Here is a 15,777-nt window from a genome sequence, read left to right as displayed (position 1 = left end):
TCGTCAGCGCCGCGGTGCCGTTCGCCAGCGTGCAGTTGAGGGTCGACAGTTGCAGAGGGATGGACTTCGTTGGTGGGGCAGGGTAAATGAAAGAGCCAGTACCAGCCCAAAAAGCCAAGGTGATCCCAGCTAAGAGGCCTCCAAGAGCACCCTGGGCAGGTGTAGAAAGATGCTGTTAAAGGTGATTCGCCAAAAGTGCTTTTCTGTGAACGTGAGTTAGGCAGGAGTAGGTGATGGTGGTTTAATCTATGTCAGTGTAAATAAATTCTGTTCTCTTGACCAAGGAACAAAATGTGGAGGTTTAATGCCCTCTAGGTATAAAAGTTGAAGCAAAACTGTGATCAGAGCTGTGATACAGATTTTAGTTTTACTTCTGGTAACCGTGATGGGAGTGCTGATGGGGCAATATGGAATGAGTTCGTGTTGTGTTTTGAGTGAGATAGCAAAGGCAGAGCAACTGACACAATTCTTTGTGTCCCAAGGCTGAGGGGAGTGCTGAATATTTTTTTCTTCTTAGTGAAACTTAAAACCAAAAATAATAATAAAAAAAAAACCCTCATGTGGATCTAATCACCAATTATTCCACAGCTGGGTAGACTTAAATTGAAAAAGATAAATTCAGACAGGGAAAAGGCACAACTAAACAGATCTTAGATCCTCAGGCTCTAAATCTGAAAAGCAGCCCAAATTAAAAACCCAAACAATTTTCAAGATGGAGTTTTAACCAAACGACACCAAGAGATTTTCTTTTAGATCAGGATTTTTTTAAGCTTACCTTCCAGTTAGCACAAGGAAACACGATTCCCAGTGTAAATATTCCCAGCATGGGCCCCCCACACATCCCGTGGATGGAGAGGGAAGCCTGTGGGTGCAGAGAAGAGAGGGGAGTTCAGGGCAGCAGCTGAGCGGAGCATGCACAGTTCTGATTTCTGTCTGTAATTTTGAGTGGGAAAATGGTGAGGGAGAAGGGATAAGCAGTGATTTCAAGGCACAGTTAAAGAGAATCACACTCAGTAGCATTTCCTAGCAGTGACTAAATAATGAAGGAGTTAGGGGATTTATGATCTTTTTCTTTTTTTCCTAGTTATTCCTCTTATCAGAGGGTCCACTGAAACGGTTTAGGTAATGTAGCAGCCCTCAGAGCTGGCAGCATTATTTGTTCAGTTCACTGCATTTCTGTTCACTCCTGTTCTGTTCATTGCATTTCTGAAGCAAGAAATACCTGCACGACTCCTCCCATCAGCGACGCTGCTGCAGCCATGGAAGTGCACAGGACGCCGTATAAAACACCTGGAAAAGATCAGGTAATGAGGTTCTCAGTGCTGGACAATAGTGGGGGCAGTTTCTAATTCAGTAGTGTCTGAGGTGACCAGGCAGCACTGGGGGAATTTGCACTTTGGGTTTGATGTTTAGAGTGGACCATTAAGCACCCAGCAGTGTCTTGTGTGAAGTCTTGTTGGGTTTTTGGCTGATTGATTTTTCTTACAAAGCAGAGCAATGGCAATGAAATTAATTTGGGAGTTATGCCTCATGTAGAAATATTTCTATTGCCTTTAAATATCACTTTTAAAATAATCTAGTAATGAGTTGAGAAATGATGGTTTTCTTCCTTTGACACCAATTTTAACTTTGTGGTAGGCAGAACTCTCAAGTAAAGCCAACTAAAATGGTCTAGCACACCTTGGTAAAAATTCTAGGTACAGAGTGAAAAAAACTAAGTAGTAAGTGGAAAAACAGAAATGGAGAAGGCTAGAAACAGTTACAGAGATACAAAAGATATTGGCTTGGCCCTTCCGCGATGTTTATGAACATTAATAAAATGCTTATGACATGATGGTATTCATAAAAGGGTTACGATATGAATGCAATAATATTAAAAACTATCCTAAAAATTCAAGTCACTTTGATGCTTGCTATGTTGATGATCTGGGATTTTTAAATTTTTTGTACGTATTTTTTTCTCTGAACAGCTGAATAACCTGCTTATGCAATAACTCTAAGCTTGAATAGAAATTACTTATTGTATTGCTCTAAAAGAATATGCAATACTACTATAGACTAATGTGGTAATAACTACATTGATATTCTTTCTGTGTCATAAAGAGTGTTTTCCAAAATTTTCAGTAGACCAAACTTTTCCAAGGATTTTGAGTAGTTGTTGATGCTAGTCTATGTTTGTTCCAGTACCATACAGTGCTGGTACTTCATATTGTTGAAGAATCAGGCTGACATTCACCTTGGGAGTTTCTAAAGGGTTGCATTCCTGTGGAGGTTACCAAAGCACAAGTGTTTCTGAGGGAATGTCTTTACACAGTGCCCTTTGCTGCTGAAAAATGGAACCCCTCTAGGGTACCTACATAAGCCTTTGCTGATCCACGTGCTCATCTTCTCAGAGAGGTTTGGGAAACCTTTCTTGACCAAGTCTTCAAAGGTAACAGTTGCTAAAGCATTGATGCTGGCTGCTACAGTGCTGTAGAAAGGGAGAAGGATGGTAAGTAAATAGAAAGCAGTGTAATCTGAAATCCAATTGTATATATAAAGAAATGCTTCCTCTTGTTCAGCACTAATGCTCCTCAAGAACTGTATGTTTTGTGGTGTTTTTCATGTGTGCTGCTGTAGCTGGGGAGGTTTCTTTTACCTCTGCAATTGTGGAGAGCTCTGCTTCATGCTGGCATGGAACGAGACAGAAACTCATCCTATTTACAAATCTCTAAAGACCTTCAAAATATAGATGTTCCAGAATTAAAACTTTACTCTCTTATGAACTGAAATATGTGCAGTTACCACTAGTGCTACCCTGGTCCTTCATGAATGACCTGGCTTTAAGCTAGGGGAATGAACCCATATTTGGTGAATACAGTCACAGATAGACTTGCTGAGAAGATTTATATCCTGACTGTGATATTGTGGCAGTTAGCTTAGGTAAAGACAATTTCACCATGAGCAGCTCGGTTTTATTTTGTCTGCATTGATAATATTATTCTAAAACCTATTTGGGATATAAAGATACTGGCGAAGTGGAGCTAGACTGTGTCATAAATGTAATCACAGAATCTTTTAGGCTGGAAAAGATCTCTAAGATCATGGAGTCCAACCATTAACCCAGCACTGCCAAGTCCACCACAAACCATGTCCCTAATGTCTACATGTCTTTTAAATACCCCCCTTTTCAAATACCCCCAGGGATGTAATGTAATTCAGTGAAGCACTAGTGCTGCTTCCTGGAATGTTCTAAGAAAAACAGCTGGGCTTTTTGTTAGGGTTTCATGTTTTAACCTCATTCTTCTTAGAAATCATCCTACACAGCTAAAATGTCATTTCAAATTCACAGACCTTAGTGTTCCACTGAATGCACAGGCAACAAACAGTCCCGGGACTCCTGGCATCGAAGAAAAAATGTCCATGACAAAGTAGGGCATGAGCTGGGGCAGAAGGAGCACGAGAGCAACACAAGAAATTAATTAAGGTTTTCCTGGGTAATGGAAGAAAAGTAGCTGTTTCTGGGCATGTTGCTAAATTCTGGCATTATCTCAAATAACATGGTGTCAGATTTTGAGCAAAGGGGATGTCTTTTGGTAAAAATGCCCATTTGGATTAGCACTGCAAAAGCGCCAGAATAGGTATTATTGTAGCCCTGATTTGGCAACCAGCCTGAGTGCTGAAAGGACATAAAGCATTGCACAAAATTTGAACTGTCCTGATATATGCTATATCTGGGCCCAAAGCAGCTCCTAATTATAGTAATGGACATCTGTACCTGATCAGGAGCTGAAATGAAATCAGCAGTCCAAGGGTCACAACTCTTGTAATGAGAATACATCACCAATCCACAGAATACTGCACAAGCTAGGACTGTCCAAAGTCCCAATAAATTCAGGTAGAGTGCCCTAGAGCAAAGGAGAGAAACTGTTTAATGCAAAATAACAGCAAAACTGTTACAAGTTATTTATTCCAAACCTTTTAGGGAGATGCTTTAATTACAGCCGGTTATCTAATTCAAAGCTGGCTGTATAATTCAAAGCAAGAGTTTTAAAAAACATGGAGAATTACAGCATCATTATGCTATAGGGCAAGGATAATGTTTCCAGGTAACTTTGTACAACTGGAAGAGACCAGTATCCTCTATGCAGAATGGGCTGCACTGAGCACTGGGTCTTCACTCCTGTCCCCTGTAAGAGCAGATTTTTGCCTGTTGGGAGTTGTTGTTGCTGTTCACCCGTTAAGGCACACAGAATACTTTTTTGGATGGATTCTGTCATGTTTCACCATGTGAAGTAACAGTCTCAGTTGTTTTTCACCATCCCTGCTGGGAAAGTTGTGTGGCTGCTGTTCAGCAGGCCTGCAGGTCCCGAGAGCTGCCAGATTTTACAGAGCCCACACTGCGTTTGAACATCACCTTATGCAAGGTCTCTTGCTAAGGCCAGTTCAGACCTGGGACCCAAAATACTTTCCCAGCTTCTTACTAGTGATGTTCTCACTGGTGTGACTTATAAATGTTTTTCAGACAATGAATTTTCTGCAGGATAAATTCATATGGACACACACAACCTCAAGAAAAATTAGTATGTTTGCAGCCAGCAAAAAGGCTAACTGTTTGAAGAAGGAAAAAAGTAAGAACCTTTATGCATTAGGCATGTGTGCAAGCAATTAGTGCTAGATGTGTGAAACAAATCTGGTTGTTTAGTAAAACATGCTACCGCTGAAGTTGATTCTGATTATTTTTATGCCATAGAATTTTAATAAATTATTGATTTTATTTTATTTAGATAATACCTTGTGCTGTAGCGCCCCACAAAATCAATAACCACTTTTAATACAACTTTAACACAATTGCAATAAATACACTTTTACAATTAAGCTGTAGATAGCACAATTTCTGTGTGGGCATCTTTGCCATACTCTGCTTCCGGGGATTAATTTGGCTGACCACAAATTGATAAACTGCAACAGATAGACAGCTATCTCTTTTTCTTTCTGCATTTACTTAAGTCAATTAGAGCAAGGGGTAGTAAGACTGTCAGAGCAAAATTAGCTTGCTACCACCTAATGGGATCCCAATTTTTACTTAGCATAGCTGACAAACTTAGTGTAATTCCACATCAGTATGCTTGATGGCAGGAATAGGTCAATGACAGGCAGCTTACAGTTTAGCGTGCTTTTCTGATTTGCAAGAGATGCATCTCTGTATCGTGGACTGATTGACTCCGTAGATCCCCAGCCACGTAAATGTTCCCCCAATAACTATTGTCCAGATGGTATGTCGTCTCAAAGGATCAGTATCGAAGCTAGAAGAAAGAAAGAAGCAACTTAGTTTGCTTATTTAAACATTTATTAGCAAGAGGTAGGTGATTTTTTTCACGATTATCTGGCATGTCCTGCCATCTGAATCAGAAATTCTGCATTGGCAATACTGTCCTCCAGCACAGACAACATTTGATGTGTTTAGGTTTGGAAGTTTTATTACTTTTATATTGGAACACATTTTTTTCACATCAGGATAAACAAATACTATTCAGATTCAGTCAGAGGACCAATTAATTAAATTAATCACATTTATGAGGCTGCTTATGCCCAAATATCAGATCTGCATCATATTGAAGCAACAGACCTACAAGCCATCCTGCCTGGAACACTGTCCTCTGCTAGGAACAAGGGCACTTAGCAAACTCTAAAAAAATCCAGCAAACCCTTAATAACACATCATGATGACTTAAATTCCCTTACAGAAATTGCTTCAGCTGCAGTGTTATCTCTTGTACAATGAAATTCCATTACTCAGTAAATCTAACTGGTACAAGCATATCTTTCTGTCTTAAATCTGTCATCTTTGCAGTTCTCCTTATCTTGGTAGGTACAGCAGATAACATTTGACCTTGCTGCTGGATTCTGTCAGTGACTTGCCTTGATTAATGAACTTTTTAGTCAATGCCCTGAACAGCCAAAAGAAGGTCAGATTTCTATCCCAGTGCACCATTGCTAGCTGCTGTGGTGAGTGCATGTAAAGCAAAGTACTAATTTTAAGAAAGAAAATGAAAGATATATACAGATGGAAGGAATAATTTGGCTTCATTTGTAGCTACACAAAAAAAAAAAAATGGCAGAGTTCCCCTTCAGTTCAGCAGAACTTTGATTTCTTGAAAGAGTTAAGCTCTCCCGAGGGCCAACTGCATTGCCAAGAGCTAAAGAAATGAGGAATGGATGTCTCTGAATCACCAAGGTTCACAGAATCACAGAATCACAGAATATGCTGAGTTGCAAGGGACCCACAGGGATCATTGAGTCCAACCCTTAGCCCTGCACAGGACCATCCCCAAGAGTTACACCATGTTTTTGACTTAGTGAGGGTAGGGTTTCTAAACATTAAATATTCAAAAAGGGGAAGTATTGCACCACTTGTTTCTTACTCAAATATGTTTAGTCGTGATCCTTCATGGGCATCTTCCCAGACTTTGGTTGATCCACCATTCAGACTAGTTCCTCGAATCAAAACCGTCAGAAAGCCAGCCACCATGACAATCATTTGAAATGCATCTGTCCAGACAACAGCTTTTAATCCTCCCTAAAACGAAGAGAAACTGTATGCCCCCAATCTTCTTTCCTGTTGCTTGAGTACTGCAAAATGTAGAAAGACTCCTTATTTCAACAGCTCACGAGCTGTATGCACAGCACCCAGCAAATCAGGACTCTTTGCATTCTCCTGTGAAGGCTGTATTTTTGCAGGTCAGAAAATTCCACAGCCTGAATAGTTATATGAGAATACCTGACTTCCAGTTAAATGCTTTTTTTATGCCTTCTTTATATGCATTTGAGGAACGTATCACAGGGCAAAAATTGGGGAGTTCTGGCCTGTTCATGCATCCTGTCTCACTCTGTGTGTTCTCAGAGCCCGCTGGTGCACAGTTAGCCTCACACAGGAAAATAGCCCCAGAAAGTTTGCCATTTAGCTTTCTTCCATAGCTACTTTCATATTTGATCAAATATGTACTGTTGCAACATAATAAGTGATTTCAACAAGAGTGGACTTAAATATTGAAAAAATTCATTAGTGGTAATGAGAACGGGAACTAGGTTGTATCCTGAGCCCCAGGGCTCTGCTTCTTCACTGCCATGTTTATCTGTTTTGGAATTTGGAGTCTCATGTTGCTTCCACTCAGAAGCAATACTTTCCATGACCTGTTGGTTGTCCTTCCTAGGTTTTATTGCTCTGTTCTTGATCTGGGGTAACACCAGAGGCACGTTTTTCATTACAGAGTTTTTCAGCCTATAACTTGTAAAAGATAAGAATCAAGTCTTATCAAAAGATTTAGTATGACAGGGGAAGGTTATCGCCTCCTTATCTGGACTCTGCCTCAAGCTGTCTTGTTTAAACCTTGCAACATACAGCAGAGGATTAGACAGGATTTTTTTTTTCTCCAAATAGACTTATTTATACCACATAGTGTAGAAGAAATTTATCTCTGTGTTCTCCAACTTTAAACTTCAGTCAGACTGTATGTGGCAGACACCCTTCTGCCATAGTCTGTCATGTTTAAAGGGTGGTTGAATTAACCATTTGTGTTCCAGCTGTTCAGTAAGGCCTGTTACATACCAGAGTGCAATAGAAAGTGCAGACAATTCCTGTTGCAGCTACAGAGCCCCAGAGATCAAATCCAGTGACTGCAAAACCAAAGAAAACCAAATCATTAGAGAAATCTGAATAGAAACAGTAGAGCTGTAATCCTTTAGCTTTAGAAGGATAGGAGTAATTATTAATTTTAATCTTTTGTGTCTACTAGGAGCTTTGCTGGATTGTTCAAGTTTCTTAGAACTTCTGGATACTGTTATGCATTGTTGTCCTCTTTCAAATTGGAATTAACTAACTTTCAAGCAAAAGTAACATGTAAGAAGAATACTTGCATAAAGCAAAAGTGTCATTCTGATGGGACACAGCATTATAAGCAATGCTTCCCTTCTGTTCCCTAGACCGGAACTTTTTCTGAGAAACCAAGTTGTTCAGAGAATCCCAAAGAATCCTAAGACAAAAACACCCAACCCCTAAGTAAATTCCATTCCCTGCAACTAGGAACAGTTTGATGCTAAAATGTGCTTCAGTAAAACGAATTTTTTTGTTCCTTTTGCCTCATAAAGTTCCTTTACACAAGACACACAAATTTTGGGTTGGCTGATCTTGAAATCTCTCCCACAAGGCACAGTTTATGAGAGCAAATATATTTTTAAAGGTTCTCTTATTAGCAAAGTTAGTATGGCATAATAATGAATTTGAACTCTCACATGGAATTCCTTTGCACACCAGAGGAAGGAAGTTTGGTGCTGTATGAGAGGAGCGATTGGACAAACCGGCTGCGACTCAGATGATGAACAATGAAAGCAGCCTCACAATCTCTTCCCAGTCAGTTTGGGTGAAATCAGGGTTTGGGTCATGATGATTCCTTGTGCCCTATGGCAGTAAAATCACTGATCCCACCTGTGGTGATGGGTACTGTATGCCTAGCTTGCAAACATTATTTGAATAAGTCTGCAGACAGAAAGCAGCACAGCACTGAGCTCCGGCTACACGGAAAGGAGTTACTCCCACGGAAATCAGAACACAGGAGACAGCGAAGGGGGGAGTCAAAGTACAGGGTATGGTCTTGGATCATCAGCTTGTACTGTGAACTTTGTCAGGATGTTGGGAAACTGTTTGCTGCGAACCTCTTCAGGTGGTTACTGAGTGGAGAGGACAGCAGAGCAGCAACAGCGAGGCTCCTACTAATGTATGGGTGTGAGAGGGGTCTGGGGGGTCAGAAAGGCAGAGATGTGGGGTGGAGGCAAAACCTGCTTACAGAACTTTTGGGGAGAGTCGGGTTTTTGTGTTATTTATCAGTTTTCCTCACTTCATTTACTCTGATTGCCTTGTGGTGTGGTTATTTGGGGTGGCAGTGTAGTGCAGCATGGGAACTCACCTTGGTTGAGTGCCAGTGATGGAGCATAGACCACTATTCCTGTGTAGAGGATCTGAAGGGGAAAAAGTCCAATAAAAAGTCATGTATTTGAATGCTCAGTGATAAGGCTTCTATTTAGAGTGGGGCTCTGAGCAAAACACTGGATCTAGGATGTTCTTTAGGTCTGCCTGTATTGTATATGTCTTTCTGTTTCAGCCCTTACAAAATAAAAATCTTTGGTTTAATTCCTTTCTGAGGGAAGGACAATTACCTGTCTTGGTATTACTTATTTCACCTATTACTAAGATGACTAGATGACAAAATATTGTCACCAAATAGGAAGAGAGTATCTGCAGAAAACACGAAGAGTGATGCAGAAATAAGTTGCATGGATCTCAGAAATTAAATTTTAATTTTTGCCTTCAATCCTTTCAAGTAACTGACTTAATGCCCTTCACATGTAAGTTCTATCAGAACTCATGGAGAAACAAAACATAAAGCTCAGTAGCATTCAAATCTATTGCTGAAGGTTTGGAAATTAATAAAATGGAAATCATGCAAAAAGAAATGTCTCCCAATATTCCACAACACAACCATTCTTTCGTTTTAGCATTCATAGTCCAAGTGAAAAAAACTAAGAAAAAAAGAGTAATGTCATTAAAACATCTCATTCTAAAAAATGTGCCCTCTGAGACTACTCTGTGAAAATCAATGTTGAGTGAAATTAGCATTAAAATGAGTCAATGTTTTCTTACCGTCTGCAGGATGTAGATCAGCGTTGCAGCAAGGCGGACAATCTTGTTAAATCTTAACTCCAAATACTAAGAAAAAGAGTAATCTCAGTAAATTGCACATGTGGCATCTGTGACACAGACGCTGTTTGCCCCAAGCTAACACCTTGCCATGCAAGTAAAATCACTGGCAGCTGGCACTGCTGTTATGAGTGATAAGGAGAGCAGGAGGACTGTCCTTACACATAGAGATAATTGCATTTAAGAAGTCTTCTCATCTGTACCATGTACTTGAAGTTCTAGCTGGGTTGCAGTACCTTCTTTGTATCAGGAATAACTGGAAGAGCCCAAGGGCTACAAAGGAGGGAAATTTAAACTTCAAATGAAAGTGTGTTCCAGCTATACAGTGAGGAAACTTAAGCTCATCTCTAGCAAAAATAGCATGGTTTGACTCCAGTACTGGCAAAAGTGGAGGTGGAGCAGATGGTGAAGCAGCAATGTGGAGTTTCCTAGTGCATGAGCTAAGCTGGCTTTCTCACTTGCTCTGCCTCAGCCTAAAGCCAAATCTGCACATCACCAATGTGAAAAGACAAGAGAGGGGATCTTATGGACTTCCAGGTGGATGTAGAGAGGTGTTCCCAAGTACCACACAGCTGCAGAGGTGAGCAGATGTCTAGACCCAAAAGCCCAGATTTTAAGCCTGAATCACCACCTGGAATCTCTCTGTGGAGTCTCTGTAAAATCTCTCTGCCCCTGTGACAGCCTCCATGCAGCCTGCCCTGGGCTGGGTTTCTCCTTGGGCCATAGTCCCATATCCCCAGCAGATACCTGGCATGGACTGTACAAGTCTTCTCTCTTTTACAAGTCTCTAGGCTATGCACTATGCATTATTGCCAAAGCATCTTCTTTCTAACTAATTTTGTTTGTGCTTGTCTTGTGCTTCTTGCATAATAAACCCTATGGTCTCCCATACAAATACATAGCTAGTTTATGTAACTTGACCTGTTTCTAAAAATAATTCATGAAGCCAGCAAAATCATCTTTTCAGCATACTTGAAGGGTCTCTCTTACTACAACCTTTGGTGTTTCAGATGACAAAAGTAATTAATTCTCTGATCTTGGATGAAAATCACCCAGAAAATGCAACCACTTGCAGCAATGGTCAATTTTACTCTTTTCCAACCTAAAAATATTTCCAAATACCCAGGCAGATCTGCTTGACCAAAGCCCTTCCTTGGGCTCGGGCTCAGAGAACATGAGCAGCCTTTCTGTTGTCAGGAAGCTCATTGTGAACTAACCCAACTTTCTTCATCCAATTCTTGCTTAGTTGAAACTGCTCACAAACAAGAGCAACTAAATTTGCAGCAGTTGATTAAAGTAAGTAAGAGGCTACCCCAAATGGTCAGTAGCTGCCCTGTGGGTGTGCAGGTGATAAGGGCTGCCGCTGAACTGCATTGTGAAGAAAATAATGTCTTCCAGAAAGAATGCCAGGCAAAAACTGTACAAAATTCATAAGTCATTCATTTAGTTTCCTAGAGAATTTGTTTTCCAACCCTGTCTTTTTTTCTTCTTTCTTTTTTATTTCTGGAACAGGCCTGTCATCTTCTTTCTCTTCCTCCCATCTCAGATTTTTCGATATCCAATAGTCCACTTTTATAGTAAATTGGATCAAATTGCCATATCTAGACTAAGTTTGAATTGGATAGTGTTGAATGTTGCTCTTAAACTCTGTCTTTAATACCTGCTCTCTAAACCAGAGGGGAATATTTGTAACATCACAAGCATTTGGATACACTGAAATATTTTCCAACCATAATTTAATTTGGTACTGGTGTGTAAACCCATACCCTGTCTGTGCTATATGTGCATAACAGGATCTCTGACCCTTATTTTGTGCTTTCAACGACGCAACATAAACAAATAGTTTGGATAATGCAACCAGTTTCTAAAAATAATTGATATATCGATGCCATTGTTCTGTAAAACACCGCAGAAAGTTTTCTGTCAGAGATTTTTATCTAAAAATACGTGCATGATGCTGACTTACGTTAGAACAGTGCCTTGATTTTAGGACTTTCACTTACCTCATAAGTGCTTGTTATGCCAGATCTGTAAAAGACAGGTAGAAAAAGCTCAGCAGTAAAAACGATGACAAGCGCGTATGAAAGAAAGAACAGCACAAAGGATGCCCCGTAGCGATAAACCTCGGAGGGTGTCCCCAGGACTGTTACTGCTGACATGAAGCTTGTTGTGAGAGAAAAAGCTATGGGTCCACATGTCATCTGCTTACCGCCCACCAAAAACTCCTTTGAAGTTTTTTTTTTCCTCTCTTTAACTGCAAAAAAGACTCCAATGCTGGCGCTGACCAAAAATAGTGCGGCAAAAACAACATAGTCCCAAGCCACAAATTTTTTGACTTCCGGAGCTTCAAAGTTTGGCATTGCACCAGTTGTACAATTCTCTGATGGAGGATTCTGGTTTACTATGACTGGTGCTCTGACCAGATTAACTCTGTTGACAGCCAAGCTGAAGCTTATCTGTAGCTCATCGATGACAAATAATAAACAACCAGAAGGTGTTTTTTAATCCAGTTCAGTTCTAAGCAGGGGAAAAAAAACGTAGCTAAGGATGAGTTAGGAAGGTGCTGAATGCACTTTGACTCTACAGCTACTAGTGCTTCTGCCAGGCAGGCTGAAGCGAGGGACTCTAGCTGTGAAATCTGTAGTACAATCCCTTTTTATCTATGAGGTATAAATTTAGGGTTAAACATTAGCCTGACACATTGACTTGATCTGACTCTTGTCTAACCTCTCAGCATTTTTAAATAATAAAGTGAGACAATAGAGAAATAAATAAAGGAGAGCAAAATGAAGGAAAGCTCAGGGTACAGACCTGTCCGCCTGCACCTTGGGCATACTTATAGACAAGAGGACCTAAGAAAAGCAGATTAAACAACAACACTTCTCTTAACTATGTCTTTGGCATAATTTGTTGAATTCAATTAATTAGGTTTTCCTTGTATGTTTTTGTTTTGTTTTAAATAAATATTCATTTTATCTCCATCAATGCTGTAACAATACCTTTTCCAAAGAAGCAGGAAATGACTTGTCATCCTGAAGGATTAACTTTTACAAGGAGGTAGTGGGTGGTAGTTGCAGCCCTGAAGGAAGGGTAGAGGGCATGTTTTGGAGAAAATCAAGAAAGAAATGAAGTACCCTGGGAGAGCTTTTAATAGCAGAAGTCGTTTTCTTCAGCCTTATCTTGGCTGGGGATGGATCCTCATTTCTCCTTCTTAAGTCACCAGTAAATGCAGGTGATTTTGCTGTGTCAGTCGTACCTTGCAAATTAGTGTGTGTCCAGACCTGAAACCTCAACTGTTCCCATCCATTGCTCAGGAGAAAGGGGAGTATGTGCACAGCAACTTCATTGCTTAGTGCAGAGCCAAAGAAACTCCAGGACAGCCCTCAGCTGGAATTGGCTTCTGTCCACATGTACAGGAGAGTAGCTGTGCAATTTTCGTGGCCGATTTTGGTGAGACTGAGTGTAAAAGGGGAGGTTGAAAGACCTCTTTCTACTGCTGAATGTGAACTAAGAAAGCCAAACAAACAAAAAACCCTGAACCAACATGCAAAGGTCCTTCTTAAAAGGCACTGCTCCATCTAGAGCTGAAACACTTTGAGTGCCCAGAAGTTAAGAATATGAAGTGCACATTTGTGATGTGCGACCCAGCCCCCTGTGAAAGCCGGGTCACGGATTAAAGCTCCATCTGTTGCCATAGCACTGTTTTATGTGCTGTAACCTGCAGTTTGTTACGTGGAGGGACCAGATGAGACACCAGTGAATCACTTTGCATTATTGTGGAGTGTGTGAGTGAGTCAGTATAGGTAGTGTTCTGAGAATTTTCATACAACTGTGTCCAAGCGTACGCCCTCACTAGTTAATATTTCTCTTCTGTACAGAACAAATGCCTTAAGGTGTTACACTCCCAAAAAAGCAGCAACTTTCACTTGCCAGACATTCCAGAAGTGTTTGTGGGGCCTGGGATAATAAATGAAAATATAAAGTAAATTAAAAAAAAAAAAAAATCATCTGGCTCAGAAGGTTTGTCTGCCAGTCATGTTACCAAAGAGACTCTAAGTGGAAGATGCCTGTAACATCCGTTCTAGGAAAATAAGGGTAGTGTAAAAAATTCCTATTGGCATAAATGTAAGCCTGCAGAGATGTTGGTTTTTTTGTTTTGGTTTTGGGTTTTTTTAAATTATGAATGGGTTTTCTAGCAGAAAAGGGGGGTTCTTTGAGTGATAGTAATTTGTACAAAGTAGAAAAAAACTAATGGAATATCAAACTGAAAATCAAGTTAGAAATGTAAAATTTTTATTTATGATGCCATAGCCCTCTGACACATTTTCAGCACCACTTTGTGGGGTTGTTCAGAATAACAATTTTGGCAAAATCTCACATAGATAAAAATAATATAAAATAAAAATACAATTTCTAAAGAAGAAATATTTCAAAATAATACGTAAACACTTGTTATTCTGTCAGGATTATATTCTGTACCTGGGAATAATTGATATTTTTATTTCCCTGAAATAACAAGAATAGTTTTATATTTTATTTGTGCAAACTCATGTGAAACAAATTTTTAGCCAGGGTAAGCCAAAGAAGAAGCTTGACTCTTTGAAGCTTCAATACCTCTTTCAGTGTCTGACTGTGAACCAAGAATCTGACAACAAATTCCAGCTTGAGTGTTTCAATTTTCCACTGTTTGCATCTGAGGTCCTATTTCAGGCCCAATTTTGGCATCTAAAATAAATACATGAGACAGTAAAGGTAAGGGTGTTTCTAATGGGCTGCAGGCCGGCTTCCTGCAGTCAGGCGGGAAAACCTGCAAGGAATGCTCTTTTCCATGAACTGCTATACCTTTTTGCCCTTGATTTTTGGGAACATTAAGAACAGCCCTTTAAGTGGGAGAGGAGAGGTATCTTGAATGAATGACTATATATCATTGCATCTTTCAGTATGAGACTAGGAAAAAGTCAAACCTCAATTCAGCATTACATTAGCCTGAGGGTTGTCTTCTAACGCTTGCCAGATGCACCTGCTTTATCCTAATCTCCAAAAAATGATGCTCCATGTATCACACATTGAATTTTGTTCCCTAGGAGGAATAAAGGGAATCTGAAACCTCCTCTGTCTGCTCCTCTCACCACCACAGCTGGTGCACATTGTGCACCCTTTTTTCCTTTGGGTGTATACTTTGCATAGTATCCATAAACAGCCTCTCAATATTATTATAAAAACTATTACATACATTTCTCTGGGCAAATCTTTTCTAGCACCTAGATTTGAAAGGTCCTCTATTTAGTATGTTGCCCTATAAACCAATGGGGCCTGATGGGATTCATCCAAGAATCCTCAAAGAACTCCTGATTTTCAAGAAGGGCAAGAAGAAGAACTCTGGAAACTGCAGGCCTGTCAGTCTCACTTCAGTGCCTGGTAAAGTTATGGAGAAGATTATTCTGGGAAGTACTGAAAAACACCTGAAAGACAACACAGTCATTGGTCACAGCCAGCATGGCTTCAGGAGAGGAAAGTTCCTGCTTCTCAAACCTGATTTTCTTTTATGGCAAGGCAACCCACCTAGTGGATCGAGGGAAGCCAGGTGATGGAATCTTTTTAGCTTTCAGTGAAGCTTTCAATATCGTCTCTCACAGGATCCTTCTGGACAAAATGTCCAGCTCACAGCTGGATAAACACATCAGGTGGTGGGGGAGCTCACAGGTCGAGCACAGAGGGTAACAGTGACTGGGGCAACATCAGACTGGTGACCTGTCACTAGTGGGGTTCTGCAGGGCTCCATCTCAGGCCCTGAGCTCCTCAACATCCTCATAAATGACTTGGGCACAGGACTGGAAGGGACACTGAGCAAGTTTGCACATGACACAGAACTGGGAGGAGCTGTTGACTCCCTGGCAGGCAGAGAGGCCCTCAGAGAGACCTGGACAAATGAGAGGGCTGGGCAATCACCAACTGTGTGAAGTTCAACAAGGGGAAGTGCTGGATTCTGCACCTGGGATGGATGTGTGGACAGACTGGGGATTGAGGTGCTGGAGAGCAGTGCT

At 40.5% G+C, this 15,777-nt stretch overlaps 1 protein-coding gene across 1 annotated transcript; it reads right to left on the bottom strand.

Moving 5' to 3' along the window:
- Nucleotides 1-4: 4 nt before the first annotated feature.
- On the bottom strand, nt 5-12,354 carry LOC115307534 (sodium-coupled monocarboxylate transporter 2-like; the record flags this gene model as incomplete). Its single annotated transcript, XM_029960379.1, has 12 exons — nt 11,737-12,354; nt 9,677-9,742; nt 8,943-8,994; nt 7,589-7,656; nt 6,405-6,559; nt 5,145-5,285; nt 3,758-3,887; nt 3,334-3,422; nt 2,358-2,470; nt 1,223-1,290; nt 776-862; nt 5-151 (listed from the first exon to the last, which is right to left on the bottom strand). Coding segments are annotated over exons 1-12 (1,473 nt in total), but the record flags the coding sequence as incomplete, so codon positions are not given.
- Nucleotides 12,355-15,777: the final 3,423 nt, after the last annotated feature.

Source organism: Manacus vitellinus, unplaced genomic scaffold (assembly GCF_001715985.3).
Source record: "Manacus vitellinus isolate BGI_N305 unplaced genomic scaffold, ASM171598v3 ctg7180002217302_pilon, whole genome shotgun sequence".
Classification (NCBI taxonomy): domain Eukaryota; kingdom Metazoa; phylum Chordata; class Aves; order Passeriformes; family Pipridae; genus Manacus; species Manacus vitellinus.
The sequence above is the reverse complement of the archived record's forward strand: the minus strand, read 5'-3'. Positions and strand labels throughout refer to the sequence as shown.